This window comes from Chenopodium album, chromosome 5 (genome assembly GCF_948465745.1).
Source record: "Chenopodium album chromosome 5, dcCheAlbu1.1, whole genome shotgun sequence".
NCBI lineage: Eukaryota > Viridiplantae > Streptophyta > Magnoliopsida > Caryophyllales > Amaranthaceae > Chenopodium > Chenopodium album.
Window position 1 is genome coordinate 1,669,990 of NC_137838.1, and position 16,103 is coordinate 1,686,092.

At 36.2% G+C, this 16,103-nt stretch overlaps 4 protein-coding genes across 8 annotated transcripts; 2 read left to right on the plus strand and 2 right to left on the minus strand.

Annotated features, from left to right (window-relative positions):
- Positions 1-392: 392 nt before the first annotated feature.
- Positions 393-4,426, plus strand: LOC145631457 (putative aminotransferase ACS12). The gene is made up of 4 exons (XM_081683535.1): positions 393-885; positions 965-1,093; positions 2,584-2,741; positions 2,899-4,426. Exons 1-4 carry the CDS (start codon positions 496-498, stop codon positions 3,749-3,751), a joined length of 1,530 nt encoding a protein of 509 aa, XP_081539661.1. The 5' UTR covers positions 393-495; the 3' UTR covers positions 3,752-4,426.
- Positions 3,857-5,272, minus strand: LOC145631458 (uncharacterized). The gene is made up of 2 exons (XM_081683536.1): positions 4,417-5,272; positions 3,857-4,136 (listed from the first exon to the last, which is right to left on the minus strand). Exons 1-2 carry the CDS (start codon positions 5,263-5,265, stop codon positions 4,032-4,034), a joined length of 954 nt encoding a protein of 317 aa, XP_081539662.1. The 5' UTR covers positions 5,266-5,272; the 3' UTR covers positions 3,857-4,031.
- Positions 4,829-12,198, plus strand: LOC145631456 (putative disease resistance protein RGA1). Of its 5 annotated transcripts, none has more exons than XM_081683530.1 (6): positions 4,882-4,967; positions 5,247-5,298; positions 5,509-5,642; positions 7,817-11,294; positions 11,400-11,464; positions 11,735-12,198. In XM_081683530.1, exons 3-4 carry the CDS (start codon positions 5,559-5,561, stop codon positions 11,291-11,293), a joined length of 3,561 nt encoding a protein of 1,186 aa, XP_081539656.1. In that variant the 5' UTR covers positions 4,882-4,967; positions 5,247-5,298; positions 5,509-5,558; the 3' UTR covers position 11,294; positions 11,400-11,464; positions 11,735-12,198. The 5 variants fall into 5 exon arrangements, with proteins under 5 accessions (XP_081539659.1, XP_081539660.1, XP_081539656.1 ...); XM_081683532.1 differs by having other exon boundaries at positions 5,509-5,627; XM_081683531.1 differs by having other exon boundaries at positions 4,935-4,967; positions 5,512-5,642.
- Positions 12,199-12,683: 485 nt separating this feature from the next.
- On the minus strand, positions 12,684-14,546 carry LOC145631284 (uncharacterized). Its single transcript, XM_081683369.1, has one exon. It carries the CDS (start codon positions 14,544-14,546, stop codon positions 12,684-12,686), a length of 1,863 nt encoding a protein of 620 aa, XP_081539495.1.
- Between the last annotated feature and the right edge of the window lie 1,557 nt (positions 14,547-16,103).

A 16,103-nucleotide genomic window follows, 5' to 3' on the forward strand; every position in this document is an offset into this window, starting at 1 on the left:
TATTCTATTTTAATTGGATACCTATGAAGTATGCCAATATAAAACTTTAACCAATAAAATGTGAAATTATCAATTAGTATAAATAACAAAAAAATAAAAAAACCTACTCCATAAAATCCAAAAATTATTTATTGAGATGATTTCAACAAGTAATTACATGATTATATACAGAGTATTTTTCTTTTAGAATCAACACGTTAAAAAAAAAAATCGACTCCTTCTCACATGTTCAGGTAACTAGAAATAACATGAAAAAGTACATAAAACAAAAATTAGAAAAACAACTCAAAAAGATTCCACACAAATACAAGTAATATCCCCCTAAAATCTCTTGACAAGTTATTCTCCCACCTCACAAATCCTCAATCTCAAATCTTCCATCTTTACATGACCTCACTCCACTCTCTCTCCTCCAACACCAAAACCCAGAAAAAAACCCAGAACATCATCAACAATAAAGACCCCAATTTCCCAGGTACCCCAAAACCCCCTGCAATGAGGCTAATTGTGCCATTACAAGGGGTTGTTCAAGGTAGGGGTGGCCTTATTTTAGGCTCAATTATCCCTTGTGCTCTTTTCTACTTCTTCCAACTTTACCTTAAGAAGAATCGCAACAACAATAATCAACCTCCTCCTTCTTCTTCATCTCCTCCAACTCTCTCTCCTACCTCCTCCAATGTCGAGCTTCATCGATCTTCTTCTCGCCCCAGTCTCTCTTCTTCTCGTTGTTCTATTGGGCCTGCTCGTCTTTCTTCTCGGGCTTCTGTGCTTGCCGGGCCCAATGATTCTGCTTACTATTTGGGCCTTGATAGGGCCAGGAAAGATGCTTATCATGAAATTGATAATCCCAATGGGGTTATTCAGCTTGGTTTGGCTGAGAATTTGGTGGGTTTACTTTATTTCTTGTTGGGTATTTTTGATTTTGATTGGGTGTTAATTGTTTTTTGTTTTTGTGGATTTTTAGTTGTCGTTGGATTTGATTGAGAAATGGGTAGCAGAGAATTGGGACGGTTCGATGTTGAATGGTGGTGAATTGGGGATTAATGGGATTGCTACTTACCAGCCATTTGATGGGTTAATGGACTTGAAAATGGTAAATTATTTTTTATTTTTTTGAATTTATGTTATTTTTATGTATTTATTATTGGTTAAAGTAGAATGTTGTTTTTCCTGTCAAAAAAAAAAAAAAAAAAAAATTGCTGCTTTTGATGATGATTTTGTATTAGATAACCCCAGTCATTATTGCTATTTTGCAATGTAGGTTAGCCTTTGTGATTAATGATGCATAGTTCATTAATAATTACACTAAAAATGGAAAGTTAAGCTATTAGGGGCTATTGTTTGAGAACTTTTTGTGCTGAATGATTTGGAAATTGGAATCAATTGCATTTGGGCAAAAGTTGGCAAGTTGGGTTGGTTTGATGTAGTAGAATGATTTGGATTAGTTGAAATTGTCAATAGCTGAAAAAGATTGGTGTGACATTAGAGACTATTAGTAATAGTTTAAGAAAGATGTAATCTTTTGATGGATCAACACAACAAGCACTTGAGAAAGTTTTGTAAGAAGTTATGCTAGGATATAATAGAGTATATTCTTAGTCAGGGAAAGAACAGGGAAGTTGATCTAAACTAGTTTATATTGAAACTGGAATTGATATTGAATGAAGAGTTGGCAAGGATAATTTCCTTGTCAAGGCGATTTACTAAAGCAAATGACCCGATTCCTGAATTTAGGCTATCTGTTTACTCCACTAAAGGTTATATTTGTTTCTGAGCTAGCTGTCTAGGATGTAACAGGTCGTGACATCTTTTTTTTCTAAGTCAATTGCTGGATCATGAATTTTGAAGGATGCATATACCAATACCAATGATAATCTTTTTTGCACAAGTAACTCACCTCTTCCCCCCAAAATTTCTCATATTGTAATCAATTTAGTCTTTAAATGTTTATTCAGTGAACGAAATTGGTCCTATTGTGGAGAGGATTCTTCATAGTTAAGTGAAAAGACAGTTCAAATTTTGGAATTATTCTTTTTGTACTTTCTAAACTCAGAGAGGTCGTTTCTAAATCTTGCTCTTAAATCACCTAGGGAGCCAGGAACTAGGATTGAAGATTAGCCTGATTTATTCCGCTAAATTGTATCTGAAAACTAGGGCTGCATTGTAAAAAGTTGAATTACGAACATTTGGCATGTTGTCTTTCTACTATTCTTGCATGTTCTGGAATTTAGGCTTTCAATAAATCATTTTATGCTGTGTGTTTTGGTCAACAAACACTTCTAAATGCACATAGATGTCCCATCTTTTTTATTTTTATTTAATTTTATCTTATTTTTATTGCTCCGTATTTCCTTGTTAGAGGCCTTCATAAATTGAATTGCATGTAATTATTACAAAGTCATGCTAAATTGTTAATTACTCAAGTGATGTGCTCCTCTATGCATCTCCCCTTCCTTAACCTGGCTCTCTATTCATGAACAAACTTGTGACTAATTCCATGTGATTGTCAATTTGTCACAATTCAGGTGTGTAATTCTATTTCTTGAAAATTTTGAAAGTGATAGGTATCTTGTTCAATTGTAGGCAATGGCAGATTTCATGTCTAGGGTCATGGGGGATGTCTTCTTTGATCCGTCACAACTAGTATTGACGTCTGGTGCTACTCCTGCAGTGGAGATACTATGCTTCTGCCTGGCAGACCATGGGAATGCCTTTCTGATTCCTGCACCATATTATGCTGGGTACTTATCTATTCCTGTCTTATCTTATGCGTTAAAGAACATTATTTTTCCTACATTTATCAAAACCAGTTATATTGTCCTTGTCCATTTACATAAAAAATATCAAAATACACGAACAATTAGATGAAATGGCAACGACTAACATGGAAGTCTACAGTTTTGACAGGGACTTGGTGCGTACTGGAGTGGAACTAATACCTATACATTGTCGTAGTTCTGACAACTTCACATTAAGTAGTACTGCCCTTGACCAAGCTTACAATAATGCTAGAAAACGAGGGCTAAAAGTTCGTGGGATACTCTTCTCAAACCCTTCCAATCCTGTGGGCAATATACTCTCAAATGATACACTATATACCATTTTAGACTTTGCCCGGGACAAAAACATTCACATTATATCTGATGAAATATTTGCGGGGTCAACCTATGGGGATACAGAATTTGTGAGCATGGCAAAGATTGTTGAAGCAGAAGACTTTGAGAAGAATAGGGTTCATATTATTTATGGACTGTCCAAAGATCTTTCTCTTCCAGGTTTTAGAGTTGGGGCCATCTATACCTTTAATGAGAACGTATTAGCTGCTGCAAAAAAGCTTGCCAGGTTTTCTTCTATTTCTGCTCCTACACAGCGCTTAGTAGTATCAATGCTGTCAGATAAAAGGTTCGTGGAAGAATATATGGAAATAAACGAAAAGAGGCTAAAGAGGGTGCATGACTCCTTTGTTGCTGGTTTAGATCAGCTTGGAATACCTTGTGCAAGGAGTGATGGAGGATTATACTGCTGGGCTAATTTTAGTGGGCTAATCAAGCCCTACAACGAAAAAGGAGAGCTCGACTTATGGGAGAAGCTGCTGACTGTAGGCAAAGTAAATTTAACTCCAGGGTCATCCTTTCATTGCATTGAACCTGGGTGGTTTAGGTGTTGTTTCACTGCGGTAGCTGAAAGAGAAATCCCTTTGATTATGGCACGGATTAGGAAAGTTTGCGAAAGCTGCAAATCACCCCGCTAACGTGCTGTGAGTTTCAGTATTTTTGACTTCCTGTGAATAATCAATTTTCTAGCAAATTCGTCAAATAAACATCACCTAGTGGAAAGGTCGTTGAAGAAGGGAGATAAATGGAGAAAATGTACAGATATCATATTATTAGCCAATACAACACAGAAAGATCTTTGATAGTTTTTATATGAAACATGTCTAGAAGAGAAGATATATGGAGACACTGAATAATTCACTCCTACAAATATGAGAAAATGGTTTCTACACAAAAGAATATCCATGAAGTGCTTTCCTAAGAAATTCTTAATGCCAGGAAGTCCTCCCTCAGCATTTTCACTAGTCCTCCTCCACTGGCCACAATGTTGAAGCATCCTTGAGGTTTCTTCTTTGTGAAGTCCTGCCATTTTCCCACCAGGCAAGTAAATTAGCGAATAGTTTTTGTATATAAGGAGGAAATATTAAAGACCATTCGGCCAATTTTGTCCATCTGTAGAATATGAGGAAGTATATAACTTGGGATTTTTTTTTTTCCTTTCTCAGTTTTTAAAAAGCATTGGTTGCTAAATAGCCATTTGTTTTGATCAATCTAGAAGGTTATTCCCTAGTAGATTGCAATTGTACTGTTTTTGACATGCATAGTTTTATGCAAATTTCTGTAATATTATGGATTAGATTACCTTTTGCTGATATTGTTTCTTCATATTAACTGCCTTTCGGCGACAACTTCTTCTACGACTCTGCATTATCAGCTCTCCCAGGGTGCATGGCCTTCTAATCACGCCACTTTGTCTGCCATCACCACCGAGTTTTTTATGTGCTACCAAAGTAGGAGGTTTCTTCTCAGGAAGCCTAATTTTCTCTTCAGGGGTCTTTCTTTTTTGTAGAAATCCAGACTTGGGTGGATATAAAGGAAAGAGGTGTGCCAAGAAAGCAGAACCCCTCAAGCTTATATCTCTAGTTGTACAACTATTTGGAATACTGCTGCTTTCTGGTGAAAAAGGAGCTTCCATACACCCGTTACCCTGATGTTCTATATAAGGGTTTCGGAGGGGTGTGAGGCGATTTGCTAGGAGAGATGGAGCAGAGCAAAAGGAATCTTCTGATTGGACACTCATTGCCTCAAAATCCAACTCTGTCATCCAATCTCGGTCTTCATAATCATCACCATATGAGCTATCTCCTTCATCAGTCTCATCCTCATACTTAGTAAAGTATGCAGGAGGTAAGGGTAAGCTCCTATTTTCCGGTATTGTTTCTTGATTCTTTTGTTCTGTTGATTCCTGAGCAAAACTCCGAAGTGGAGTCCCTGGTTTCTCCTCCCATTTGAAGGGGATTGAAGCAACATACTTCACTGGGAGGGGAATAGGAGTAGTAGGCTCGCGCTTTGGCATCCAATCCTTTTTGGGTGCTCCCGGTTTATCTTCCCAAATAAAGGGTACCGTAATTTGTTGCTTGATTTTCTTTCCGCACTCATTTTGCTCATGGTTTTCCTTATCTTCCATTGTAGGAAGGGAAAATAAGAGCATGAATTGATGAATCTAGTGCCTGGTGTTTTCGTGGTATGTTGAGTTTCTTTTTATAGTGATGTTGAAATATAGTTAGTGGGTTAGAAATTAGTGGGGAATTCAAAGTTAAAATAATCTTTTTGATTAACTGTACCATCAACTTAAATTTCTCTTGGTTGGGATTTTGCCAAATTGGGTTTGGTCTACTGAATTCTGCCCTCCACTTAGTTAATGCTATCTTACTTCCCAAATCTTCTCTTTCAGAAGTCTTTGACACTTGGATAAAAAGGTTGGTGCACTTCCAGTCTTCAATCATGCTAATAGCTTCTCTCTTGATAACGGGAATTATAAGTTACAAAATTTTATGCAACTGTATTGTTAAGGTATGGACTCGCTTGGTAAGACTCTTCTCCTACACTCCATATTTTAGAGCGCCGAGGTTAAAATCTTACAAAGTAAGGGTGCTTTGGTCTTGAGGTCTGATTAGGATCTTTCTTACTCCGTTCCTTTTTAAAGAAAAATGTTTTCTTGGATATGCAATTTTATATTTGATCATTCATTGTTTTTATTATAAATATAAAGATTTTATGTCAGGAATTTACACATTTTTACTCCAAGAGCTAAGCATAATTTTGAATGAAGGGCGTAACAAGAAAAAAAAAAAGGGATTAAAATCAAAAAGATATTCAAAGAACCTTACATTGATTTATGGTCCAACAGTGGTGTGTTTGATGGAAGAGCAATGAAGGGAATTTCAATATGAATTTAGACCCTTAATTTGAGGGGCAGGTTGTATTAGGTACCTATTAAGAGGATTTTATTGTGACTTAATTAAATGATTTATTTTACTTTTGGATTATTATAGAATTTCATTTGACCCCAAAGACCACTGCTTCAGTAGTTTACCCTACAAAAACCTAACCAGAAGAACCAAAGGCTTACCTTACCTACAAATTAAAAGTATCATAAATTAATTTTGACCTAAGAAAGTCAATGGTGAGGTTGTTATATTTTTTATTCTTTTCATCTCATTTAGGTATTATGATCTACTCCCATTAATTAATAATTTAAATTACCTATTTATTGTTTTTTGAAAAATAAATTATCTTAATTGAATAAAATTGTATAGTGTCTACAATAGTCAATATATCTAGAGGGTGATGATTATGTGTGTGTGTTTTTTATCGTTGTTAATAGCACAAACTGGTTTGGAAAAAATGCTAATCCAAATCCAATCCGACTTATCCAGATATTAAAAAAAATAAATAAATAAAAAAAAAAAATTCTTAAATGAATTTTGTTGAAAATGTAATGCAAAAACCCATGCCTTCCTCTGCTTTTGATTTACAAAAGATTGGTCCACTTGTTCAAGTGAATTCCCTTGATTGTTTCTCAAGTCTCAACTTCCCCATCAAATACTACCTCCGATTCTTTTTAGTTGACACATATTCCTTTTTAGAAAGTTTTTTTTTTTAGTTGACACATTTTCTTTTGGGGTAACTTTTTTACTTTATTTGCAATTACAACCTACCCCACTTGCTTTTTCATTATCTCTCACTCTCTCTTCTCTCCTTAATATATGTGCCTAAATCAAACGCGAGAACTAAATAGAAACGGAGAAAGTATTATCTATGAAGCTCTCTAGCACTGTTATAAGATTAAAGATTTATGAAGCTGGACAAAGATTCCACGAGGTCTTTTTAAGGACAAATGAACAATACACTTAGCATCTTGGCATAAATAAAGCCTACAAAATCACATTACTTTTTTTATTTCTTGGAAGGAAATCAAGGAATACAAAAGAGTGGAATGGGACCTTAGAATAATACTAAATTTACTCATCTTATATAAGTACATCTTTTTTTTTTTTTTTTTTATTATTATTTTTTTATTTTTTGATGCATATGAGTACACCTAATTATTTATTGTGTTTCATTCATATACATTCATCTAGTAAATGTTGTTTCACATCTTCTATTATGGTAATTGTCCAAAAAGGATGATATTAAACAATGTATTAGATTAAAAAAAAGCATTATGAATAATATTCATACTATTAATATAATGCTAATACTAATATAATATAGAATATACCAAGCAAGGTTTGTCATCTCACAATCAAAAGGTTGTCGGATCAAACCCCACTAGAGGTAATTTGGGTTGAGGATTCTCTTATGATTTTGTAATTGGATATTCTGTCATAAACTACCAACTGAATAACTGATATAACTACTATTTGGCCCAAAATACACTTTTTTTTTTTTTTTTTTTTTTTTTTTTTTTTTTTTTTGAAGGAACCCAAAATACACTTTGCATAAATGAAAGCCCACAAAAACACGTTACATATGATATGGGAACTTTTATTTTTTTATCTTGCAAGGAAATCAAGGAATACAAATGGGACCTTCATCATGAAAATTTAATTTAGACAAATTTTCCCTAAGAATAATTCATTCATTATTTTGGATACTCGTAAATCCTTTCATAAACAAAGGACCAATCTTATAGTTTTATCGACTAAGGAAAATCAACTTGGTAAATTTTCTCTAAAATCAAGTAATCAATATTTCAGAAAATGGAGATAGGAACAGCTGTATCTAGTGTTGATTCTCTGAGTGCAAAACTGAATCATCTACTGGGCAAAGAGTTTCTATCCTTGCATGAATGCAAATCCCAGATTGATAGACTCTTAGATGCTGTTTCCAATGTGAGAGATGTGTTCCTCCGAGTTGCTGATGCATCACAGGAGCTCTCTGAATCACAACGTTCATGCATCAAGAAGCTCGAGGATGCTGTCTCTGATGCAAATAGGCTGCTCGATAATGTTGTCAGCCGTGCTGATAGGATTCAACCTGGGATGGTTGGAGGCGGTCTCTCAAAAAAGGTGCGTTGCCTCTGTTCCAGTCTCAATGCTTACTCCATTTCTCGAGAGGTTCAGAAACTCAGGTACAAGTTTGATCGTATACTCACTAATACTTGTGGTATTGCTCCTAATAAGCCGATAAGAGAGCCTCAGATGTGTTCATACACGTGTGAGGACTCCTATCACATTGGAAGAGAGGAAGATGTGGAGAAAGTCGTTGGTATGCTGCTTGATCCTTCCAATGATCAACGTGATGTGTCTTTCGTTTCTATTGTGGGTATTGGAGGCTTGGGCAAAACTATTCTTGCCCGACTTGTGTACAACGATCCTAGGGTCACCGATGTATTTTCATTGAAGATGTGGATTTGTTTCACTACTCAAGATCAGAAACAGTTGGACATTGATGGGATTCTGCAAAAAATTCTGGCATCAGCCACTCGCCAAAATCACGAGGGTGCCACTCGCCAAAATCACGAGGGTTCCACCATGGATCAGGTGAAAAGCCAACTTCGAGGACAACTAGCCCGCCACAGGTACTTGCTTATTTTAGATTACGTATGGATTGAGAATCGTGATCAATGGTGTGATTTGGTAAAACACTTGGGTGGAGGTCAAAGGGGAAGTTGTGTCTTGGTGACTACACGTTCAAAACAAACTGCAGAAATTATAGAGGCTGATAAAACGCATATGCTGCAAAGGTTGTCAGAAGAAGATTCATGGCGCTTGTTAAAAACATTAGCCTTTGGAAGTGAGATCAAAACTCCCGATAATTTGGTTGGGGTTCGACAAAAGATTGTTAATAACTGCGCTGGACTCCCTCTTGCAATAAGCGTAGTAGCAGGTCTTTTGGGTGATCAAGACAAGAGTAAGTTGCAATCAGTAGAGGAAATTGGATCAGCCGCTATCAAGGAGAGCATGGATGTCATCATGGCCGTGGACCATTATCGTCATCTTGAATCTCCATTAAAGAGTTGCTTCAGTTATTGTTACTTGTTTCCCAAGGATTTTGAGATAGAGAAAGAGAAGTTGAAAAGCCTTTGGATGGCACAAGGCTATATAGTTCCACTACATGAAGATCAAAGTATAGAAGATGCATGCGAGGAATATTTTTCGATGTTATTGAACAGATTAATTTTCCAAGACATAAAATATGATAGATATGGTCAGATCTTGTCCTGTAAGATCGATGAAATCATGTATGATATTTCTCAACATGTCGCAGGGAATGAAATGTGTGTAAGAAATACCATTTCTGGCAGGCTTGATAAAGATGTGCGCCATCTATCAGTTATCAAGGAGAATTTTGATGAATACACTTTGGGTAAAACACATATTCATTCCTATCTTCATTTAGATTATACTGGTATCCAAGTTGGCAAGGTGAGCAAGTCATACTTGGAGTCCTTGGTAGCAAATTGCCTGAACCTGAAGGCATTAGACCTGAGTGGGTTAATTTTTGAAAGCTTGCCAGACTCGGTTTGTAGATTGATACAGTTACGGTATTTAAATATCTCTGGGAATACAGAGATGAAATTTCTCCCAAAGTCAATTACCGAACTACGTAATCTACAAACCTTAATCCTAAGGCGGTGCCACACACTGAGAGAGTTGCCAGCAGAACTGAGCAGGTTGGATAATCTCAGGTTGTTGGATATCGGGTATTGCTTCAGTTTGACTTGCATGCCAAGGGGCATGGGTGTGTTGACTTACCTTCACAATCTAAGTGATTACATAGTGGGCGGTGAACATTGGAATCAGTTGTTTGATGGGTTGGATGACCTAAAGCCTCTTCACAACCTTAGAGGCTGTCTTAACATCCACATCAGGTGGCCCAAAAATGTCAAATATGATGTTAAGGAAGACAGTGAACGGGATGGATTATGCTTGGGGAATACGGAGCATCTCAATGCTATTTTGTTTGATTTCATCCATGACGAGGCTGATGGAAGCGTGGGTACTGAGGACGCAAACAGATTGATTGAGAAGCTACAACCACATCATAATTTGAAGTATTTAGAGGTGAAGAAATACCATGGTCTGAGAATGCCTGTTTGGGTAACTCTTCTTTCGAATCTTGTAGAGCTTCATCTTACAGATTGTAGGGAGCTTACATACCTGCCTTGCCTTGGAAAATTGGTTTGTTTGAAAGTTCTCAGACTTATAATGTTGGCTAATTTGGAGTGTATTTGGAGTGTATTTATGTCATATCTACCACCCCTTGAAACACTTGAGATGAGCAATCTGCCGAAATTGAAAGGATGGATGAGAGGAGTGGAAGATGATCATCAGTTCCTCAATGATGGTAGCAACAGCAACAGCAGCAGCAGCAATAAGGCAGAATTGCTATTGCTAACATGTTTTTCTGACCTGAAATCTTTGTTCATATGGAACTGTCCGGAGCTGACCTGCTTTCCGTCTTGTCCCAAGATGGAATACCTGACATTACTTAATTTTAATAGCAGAATGCAAATGATTATATGCTGTGAAAGGGATGTGAATTTAGAAGTGGTCATTCCCTTTGCATCTTCTTCGTCGTGGTTACCTTACCCTGAAAATTCGACTGCAATTAAGAATGTGACTATATCCAATGTGTCATGGCTTAATTCAGTTCCTGTAGAGGCTTTTCAGTTTGTTGAAAGCCTAGAAATATGGGGTGACAAGGAACTTGGGAGCCTGGGAGAAGCTGAAAATGTTTTCCGTGGCTGCTCGTCTTCCCTGAGATGCTTGATGATTAGCAATTGCTGTACTTTGCGGAGTGTTGTGCCTGGAGGATTGGAGCATCTCACTGCCTTAGAGAAGCTAGAGATAAGGAATTGTGATAACCTCAGGATATCAGAAGAACACGAAGAGGAGGGTGTGAAGTGTATTGGCATCGCCATAAATGACATCCTGCCTTTGCCTTCCAACCATCATTCCCTCCACACATTGACATTGCATGGTCTCCCACAGCTGGTGAATCTACCCAACTGGATGCAGTTCCTGCCCGCCCTTCAATCTCTTGAAATTTCATTTTGCAATCAACTCAAGTCAATGCCGAATTGGATGCCCAATCTCCAATCTCTCACTCATCTTACAGTGTCCGGGTGCTCAAAAAGCCTGGAGAGAAGATGCCAAGATCCCCAAGGGGAGTACCGGCCTTACATTGAACACATCCCGAACATTCAATTTCAAGATTGTTTTTACTAGGGTATGCAGCTGTAAAAATAGATTTATCTCCTTTCCTAATGTCACACTCCAGTTCTTCAACATTCTCCCTCAATTATATAATAACGCATAACTGTTGAATGTGCAGATTTTGCTGCTCTCCCTGAATTCATTTACCCTGGATACTCCAGATGTGTCTCTCCTTGCTTTTATGTAAGCATTCTCTGTTTTTTAATGTGCACTTACATCTACTATCGTATTCACCTGCAAGTATTTATTTGTTGTTGCCTGTTCATCAGTCATTACATTAGAATTAGAATTTTGTTTTGATTTATTTATAATTTGTAATTAGTTTAAGTTCCGTGTTAACCTAATTATGAATTACAATGTTAATTTATCGATAATTTTATGTTATATTAATATCGGTCATTACATTAGAATTAGAATTTTGTTTTGATTCATTTATAATTTGTGATTGAACAGTTCGATATGGATGTTGCTCCAAGGTGAAAACTAATGGAGATATTAGTGAGTCCCTTTTTCAAGAGCTGTAGAAAACATGTTACCCAATCCTGTGGGCTGGGGGTTGATCAAGGAAGCCTCCTCCAATGCTAAAGTCGGTGCCTTAGCAAGAGAGAAGGCGAGTAGAGCATAGCACCAGTATGTCAGAATGAGCCCCCTTTGTTGTACCAGGTATTAAACTATTTTTAAGTGTACTGCCCAGTTGTCTTTGTGGCTTTAGCCCGATGAATACCCAGGTCCTCCTGGTGAGGTCTAACTGTTGTGAGAAATTAGAAAACTGCTGCACTTTAGTAGCAAGAGCTTGTCTATTTCATTTACTTATTGCAAACATTTCCTGTAATTGTGATTTATCTGTTATCTACTCAGTTTCCTCCCACTTCAATATTTATAGCAGGATGCTAAATAAAAATTTGAGCCTTTGCGTATTTCTCTTGTTTCTGATTGAAAGGTTTAGGATGATATTAAACGTTGGCCGTGTAACAGTCTTACTTGATATAACTATTATGGCTCGCCGCAATATCTCTTAGGAGTCACTATTGCAATCCTCTAATGACATACATACTAGCTTAGTATGCTGCTATTAGAGGTAGTTAAATTAGCAAGTGATCTATTATACAGAGAATACGATATACCGATAATGTCTTGTATGGAGCAATTTGCAATGTTTGGAGCTTAAAGATTGGTTATGGGTTTCTTAAGTGCCTGTGAACTGTTATGAAATTATGGATGCTTCATTTATATGCTCATCTGGAGAAACAGGAAAATAATTTAAATCCTGGTTTACAATACTCCTTTAAAAAAAAAAATTAAAAATAAAGTTACAACACTCCAATTGATATAATATCAATCCTTCATAATTAAAAAACAACACAAATAAGAGGTTCAACAAGCTAAACAAAAACATACTAGTTTAATGTAATTCAACATACACTGTAGTGTTTGTGTCTGTGTCTGTGTTTGTGTCTGTGTCTGTCTTTACCCACAAACCATTCTCGTCACACGGGAAAAAGATGAGATTAGGACAACTCAATATTTCTAATCGAGTTAGTTTAGGAAAAAACTTCCTAAATTCATCCCAGTGGATGGTTAGCTCCGGTAAGTATCTGAGACGTACGGTATGTACATTACGAAAATAATGCTGCTCCGGATCCAGGTCCAGGTCCGAACGTTGGCCTCCTCTGATGTAGAGTTTCTCCAAGGAACTCTCTGTATCTTTACTAATACTCCATAGAAGAAATGGCAATGTGTTCTTTGGGGCCGCCTGAAGCTGCAATTTCTTGAGACTCTTTGGAAATCTTGTTGCAGCAGTTGCACATGGAACAGCAGCAGAACTCCGCACCCAAAGGATTCGTAGTGCTGTGAGCTTCTCCATTGCCGACAGAGTCTCAAAATCTTGAATAGTAGGAAAATCCATTCTTCTAGTGCGGATAGTCAGCTTCATTAGCTCCGTAAGTTTTGATAAGTCACTAAACAATGCCATTTTAGGCGCGTTTTTCTTCTTTTTCTTCTCATTTCCATCAACTCCCACTTGATTTAGATCTTCTGGATTGATTACAAAGCCCTTGAGCACTTGAAGCTTAGTCAATGAAGCAATTCCCCGAGGGATGTGATCAAGTAAGTAGCACTCAGACAAATCCAAGTGCGTAAGCTGATTCAATGACTCGATCCCTTCTGAGAGGGACTCCAAGTTGGGACATGCTCGCAGATCCAAAATCTTTAGACTGTCGAGCTTGTATACTGATTCCGGTAGCTCTACGATTCCTGATATCCCTTGTAAGCTTAAACAAGTTAAATGCCCCATATTTCTCAAACCCTTTAGAACTTCAATATCTTCAACTAGGATATACCTTTTAGGATTATGATCCCAACTACCCAAGTGTAGTACTTTAACATTTTTCTTTTTATTTACCCATTCCAATGTCTTAGCACTGAGGCTGTTCTCCTCTTTGTTGATCACCAATGGCACATTCGTGTCATCGAGTTTTGTCAGCTTAGGCAATGATGTCGATTTTTTTAGTCCTCCCTTGAGCTTTGCTGGTTGGTGTGGCTGTTGCTGTTGCGGCTGCAGGTTCATTGCAGACCAAACGCTACGCTCATCTGTTTCAATTTTCACAAAACTGCTAATCTCTTGACTGACTTTAGAGTGAACATTATTATTCATCTTGTAGCTGTTACAGAGCTTTTTGTTTCCAGTAATGGTGCGCTCGATGAATCCTTTCTCCACAAACTCGGCCAGATTTTCATCACACTTGTGTGGACCATCAATTAAATCCAACGCAATCCACCATAAAATCAGCTCTCTTTTCTTTATTTCCATCCCAGCAGAAAACAAACACCAACAGATTAGACACATCTTCTGTTTATCAGTGAGCCGCTCAAACTGATGATCATCAAAAGTGGAAGTTACATGTTGAGTTGATTCACCAGTTGGCGACTCGCAAGGCTGCTCGGGCAGACTAGTTTCTGAAAAAGATTGCTTCTTGGATTTCCATTCATTGATTTTCTTAGCGAGGTCTTCGTATTTTGTGGCATTGTCAATGTCAAGCTTGTTGAAATTTTGGACAGTAACTTGGATTTTTTCAATAATTTTGGGTATGATAGTTTCAGGGAAAGAGGGTGGAAGTTGAGGATTCTCGAGCTTTTCAAGTAATTCTTCAACCTCATTTCTTAATTTATCATGAATTTTTTCTCTGTTGGATCGTTTTTTAGCCTCATCAAGCAGGCTAGCTAAACTTTTACCATGATTGATGAGGGAATTAATTAGAGAAGTCATGGAGGAAAATGTAGTATGGTGGTTTGTTGTTGCAAATGCTGTTGATTCAGGTTAACTGGTATTCTATACTCAGTACTAGTTAATCCTGCTAAATGAATACTACTATAGAATCAAGCAAACAAAGTGTACTCTTTTTCGGAGTTTTTTTTTTTTTGACACAACAAAGTGTGCTCGCTTCACCGGAATTATAAATTTTTAAATAAGACCGTCCCTACCATGACCACCTTATACGGGTATTTGGCTAAAGAGAAAGAAAAGGTAATTAATACCAAGTAGATAATTAATACCAAGTATTACTTATGTAGTTATATGCTTATTGGACCATAAAAGTGGTCTTATAAATGTTATGAGAGTAATTTACACAAGAATTACCTCTTAATCTTACATTGTGGTCAACAAGTTGGATCTTTTAACTGTTTATTCTCAGTTTTTTCTTTATTTCTCTCTTTTGTTAAATTCTTCCTTACACCTTCTCTTGTCCCACTCGTAGTCTTGAAACCAATACTTTATTTTATTCTCATACCCACATTTTCACTTTTATCTACTGTAAAAAGCAGAAAAAGTAAAAATCAATCAAAGCAAAAGAAGAAAAAAAAAAAAAAAAAAAAAAAAGAGAGAGAGATTATTTAGACATGTTAAAGTGAAGAAATAATAATTAAAGCAAAAATAAACATTGAGTCTCTTTTTTTAGCGAATTACTTTGGACTTTTTTTTCTCCCCAAATATTGAGGAATGCAAAATACTCCCTCTGTCCAAAACACTTTATTTCACTCTTTATATACAAGTATTAACTTTAACCACAAATATTATAATAATCGTATTAAAATAAATTTATCATAATACATTTTTCTTATGAAGGTACTAGTAAAATTCTTAATATGGACTTTTTATATTTTTGATTTTAACTATATATATTTAAAGTCAAACTAGTTCATTGACATATGTGTCAAATTTAACGGTATTAAGTTTTTCATTTTAACCGACATACAATCTCACTCACACAACATTGCATTATTAAATTATTTTTTAAAATTATCAATAGGCATTACTCCGTATTTATCTAAAGTTGACACTTAGAAACTATGTATCGAAATGATTCTAACAAATACTCACATAAATATGTTTAATCTTATTTATAAAATAAACATTAGTCAAAGAGTTAAATATGATCGAATAGTGTAGTCAAAATGGGAACTTAAAAAAAACGAAGGGAGTACTAGCTTAAAGGTTTATGTAATTTGCCTCAGTCTTACCATACACAGCATGAAGTTGCATGGTTCTGTTTGCACAAATCAAACTTTCTCTTTTAATTTGTTTATTATACTCCATAATATTGTCGGCACTAATTAACTAATGATTAATCATTAATAGTATAAAGTTTTTATCCTTGCATTGTTGTTGAACCTTGCAGCATATAATCCCTTGATTGAATATTCTGTTCAATAAACAAGTTAAAACGTGATATTATTATACTCATATAAAACAATCCACTCTTAAAACTAACCTGATTAAATTAGCTTTATTCCTTTGATTGGAAAGAAATAATACATAATTTCA

Coding starts and splice junctions, on each gene's coding strand:
- LOC145631457 (XM_081683535.1), top strand. CDS start 496: ATGAGGCTAATTGTGCCATTACAAGGGGTTGTTCAAGGTAGGGGTGGC. Junction 886..964: donor TTGGTTTGGCTGAGAATTTG/GTGGGTTTACTT, acceptor GTGGATTTTTAG/TTGTCGTTGGATTTGATTGA. Junction 1,094..2,583: donor GGTTAATGGACTTGAAAATG/GTAAATTATTTT, acceptor GTTCAATTGTAG/GCAATGGCAGATTTCATGTC.
- LOC145631458 (XM_081683536.1), bottom strand. CDS start 5,265: ATGCTCTTATTTTCCCTTCCTACAATGGAAGATAAGGAAAACCATGAG. Junction 4,137..4,416: donor AGAAACAATATCAGCAAAAG/GTAATCTAATCC, acceptor GGAAAATGGCAG/GACTTCACAAAGAAGAAACC.
- LOC145631284 (XM_081683369.1), bottom strand. CDS start 14,546: ATGACTTCTCTAATTAATTCCCTCATCAATCATGGTAAAAGTTTAGCT.
- LOC145631456 (XM_081683530.1), top strand. CDS start 5,559: ATGCTAATAGCTTCTCTCTTGATAACGGGAATTATAAGTTACAAAATT. Junction 5,643..7,816: donor TTAAGGTATGGACTCGCTTG/GTAAGACTCTTC, acceptor TCAATATTTCAG/AAAATGGAGATAGGAACAGC.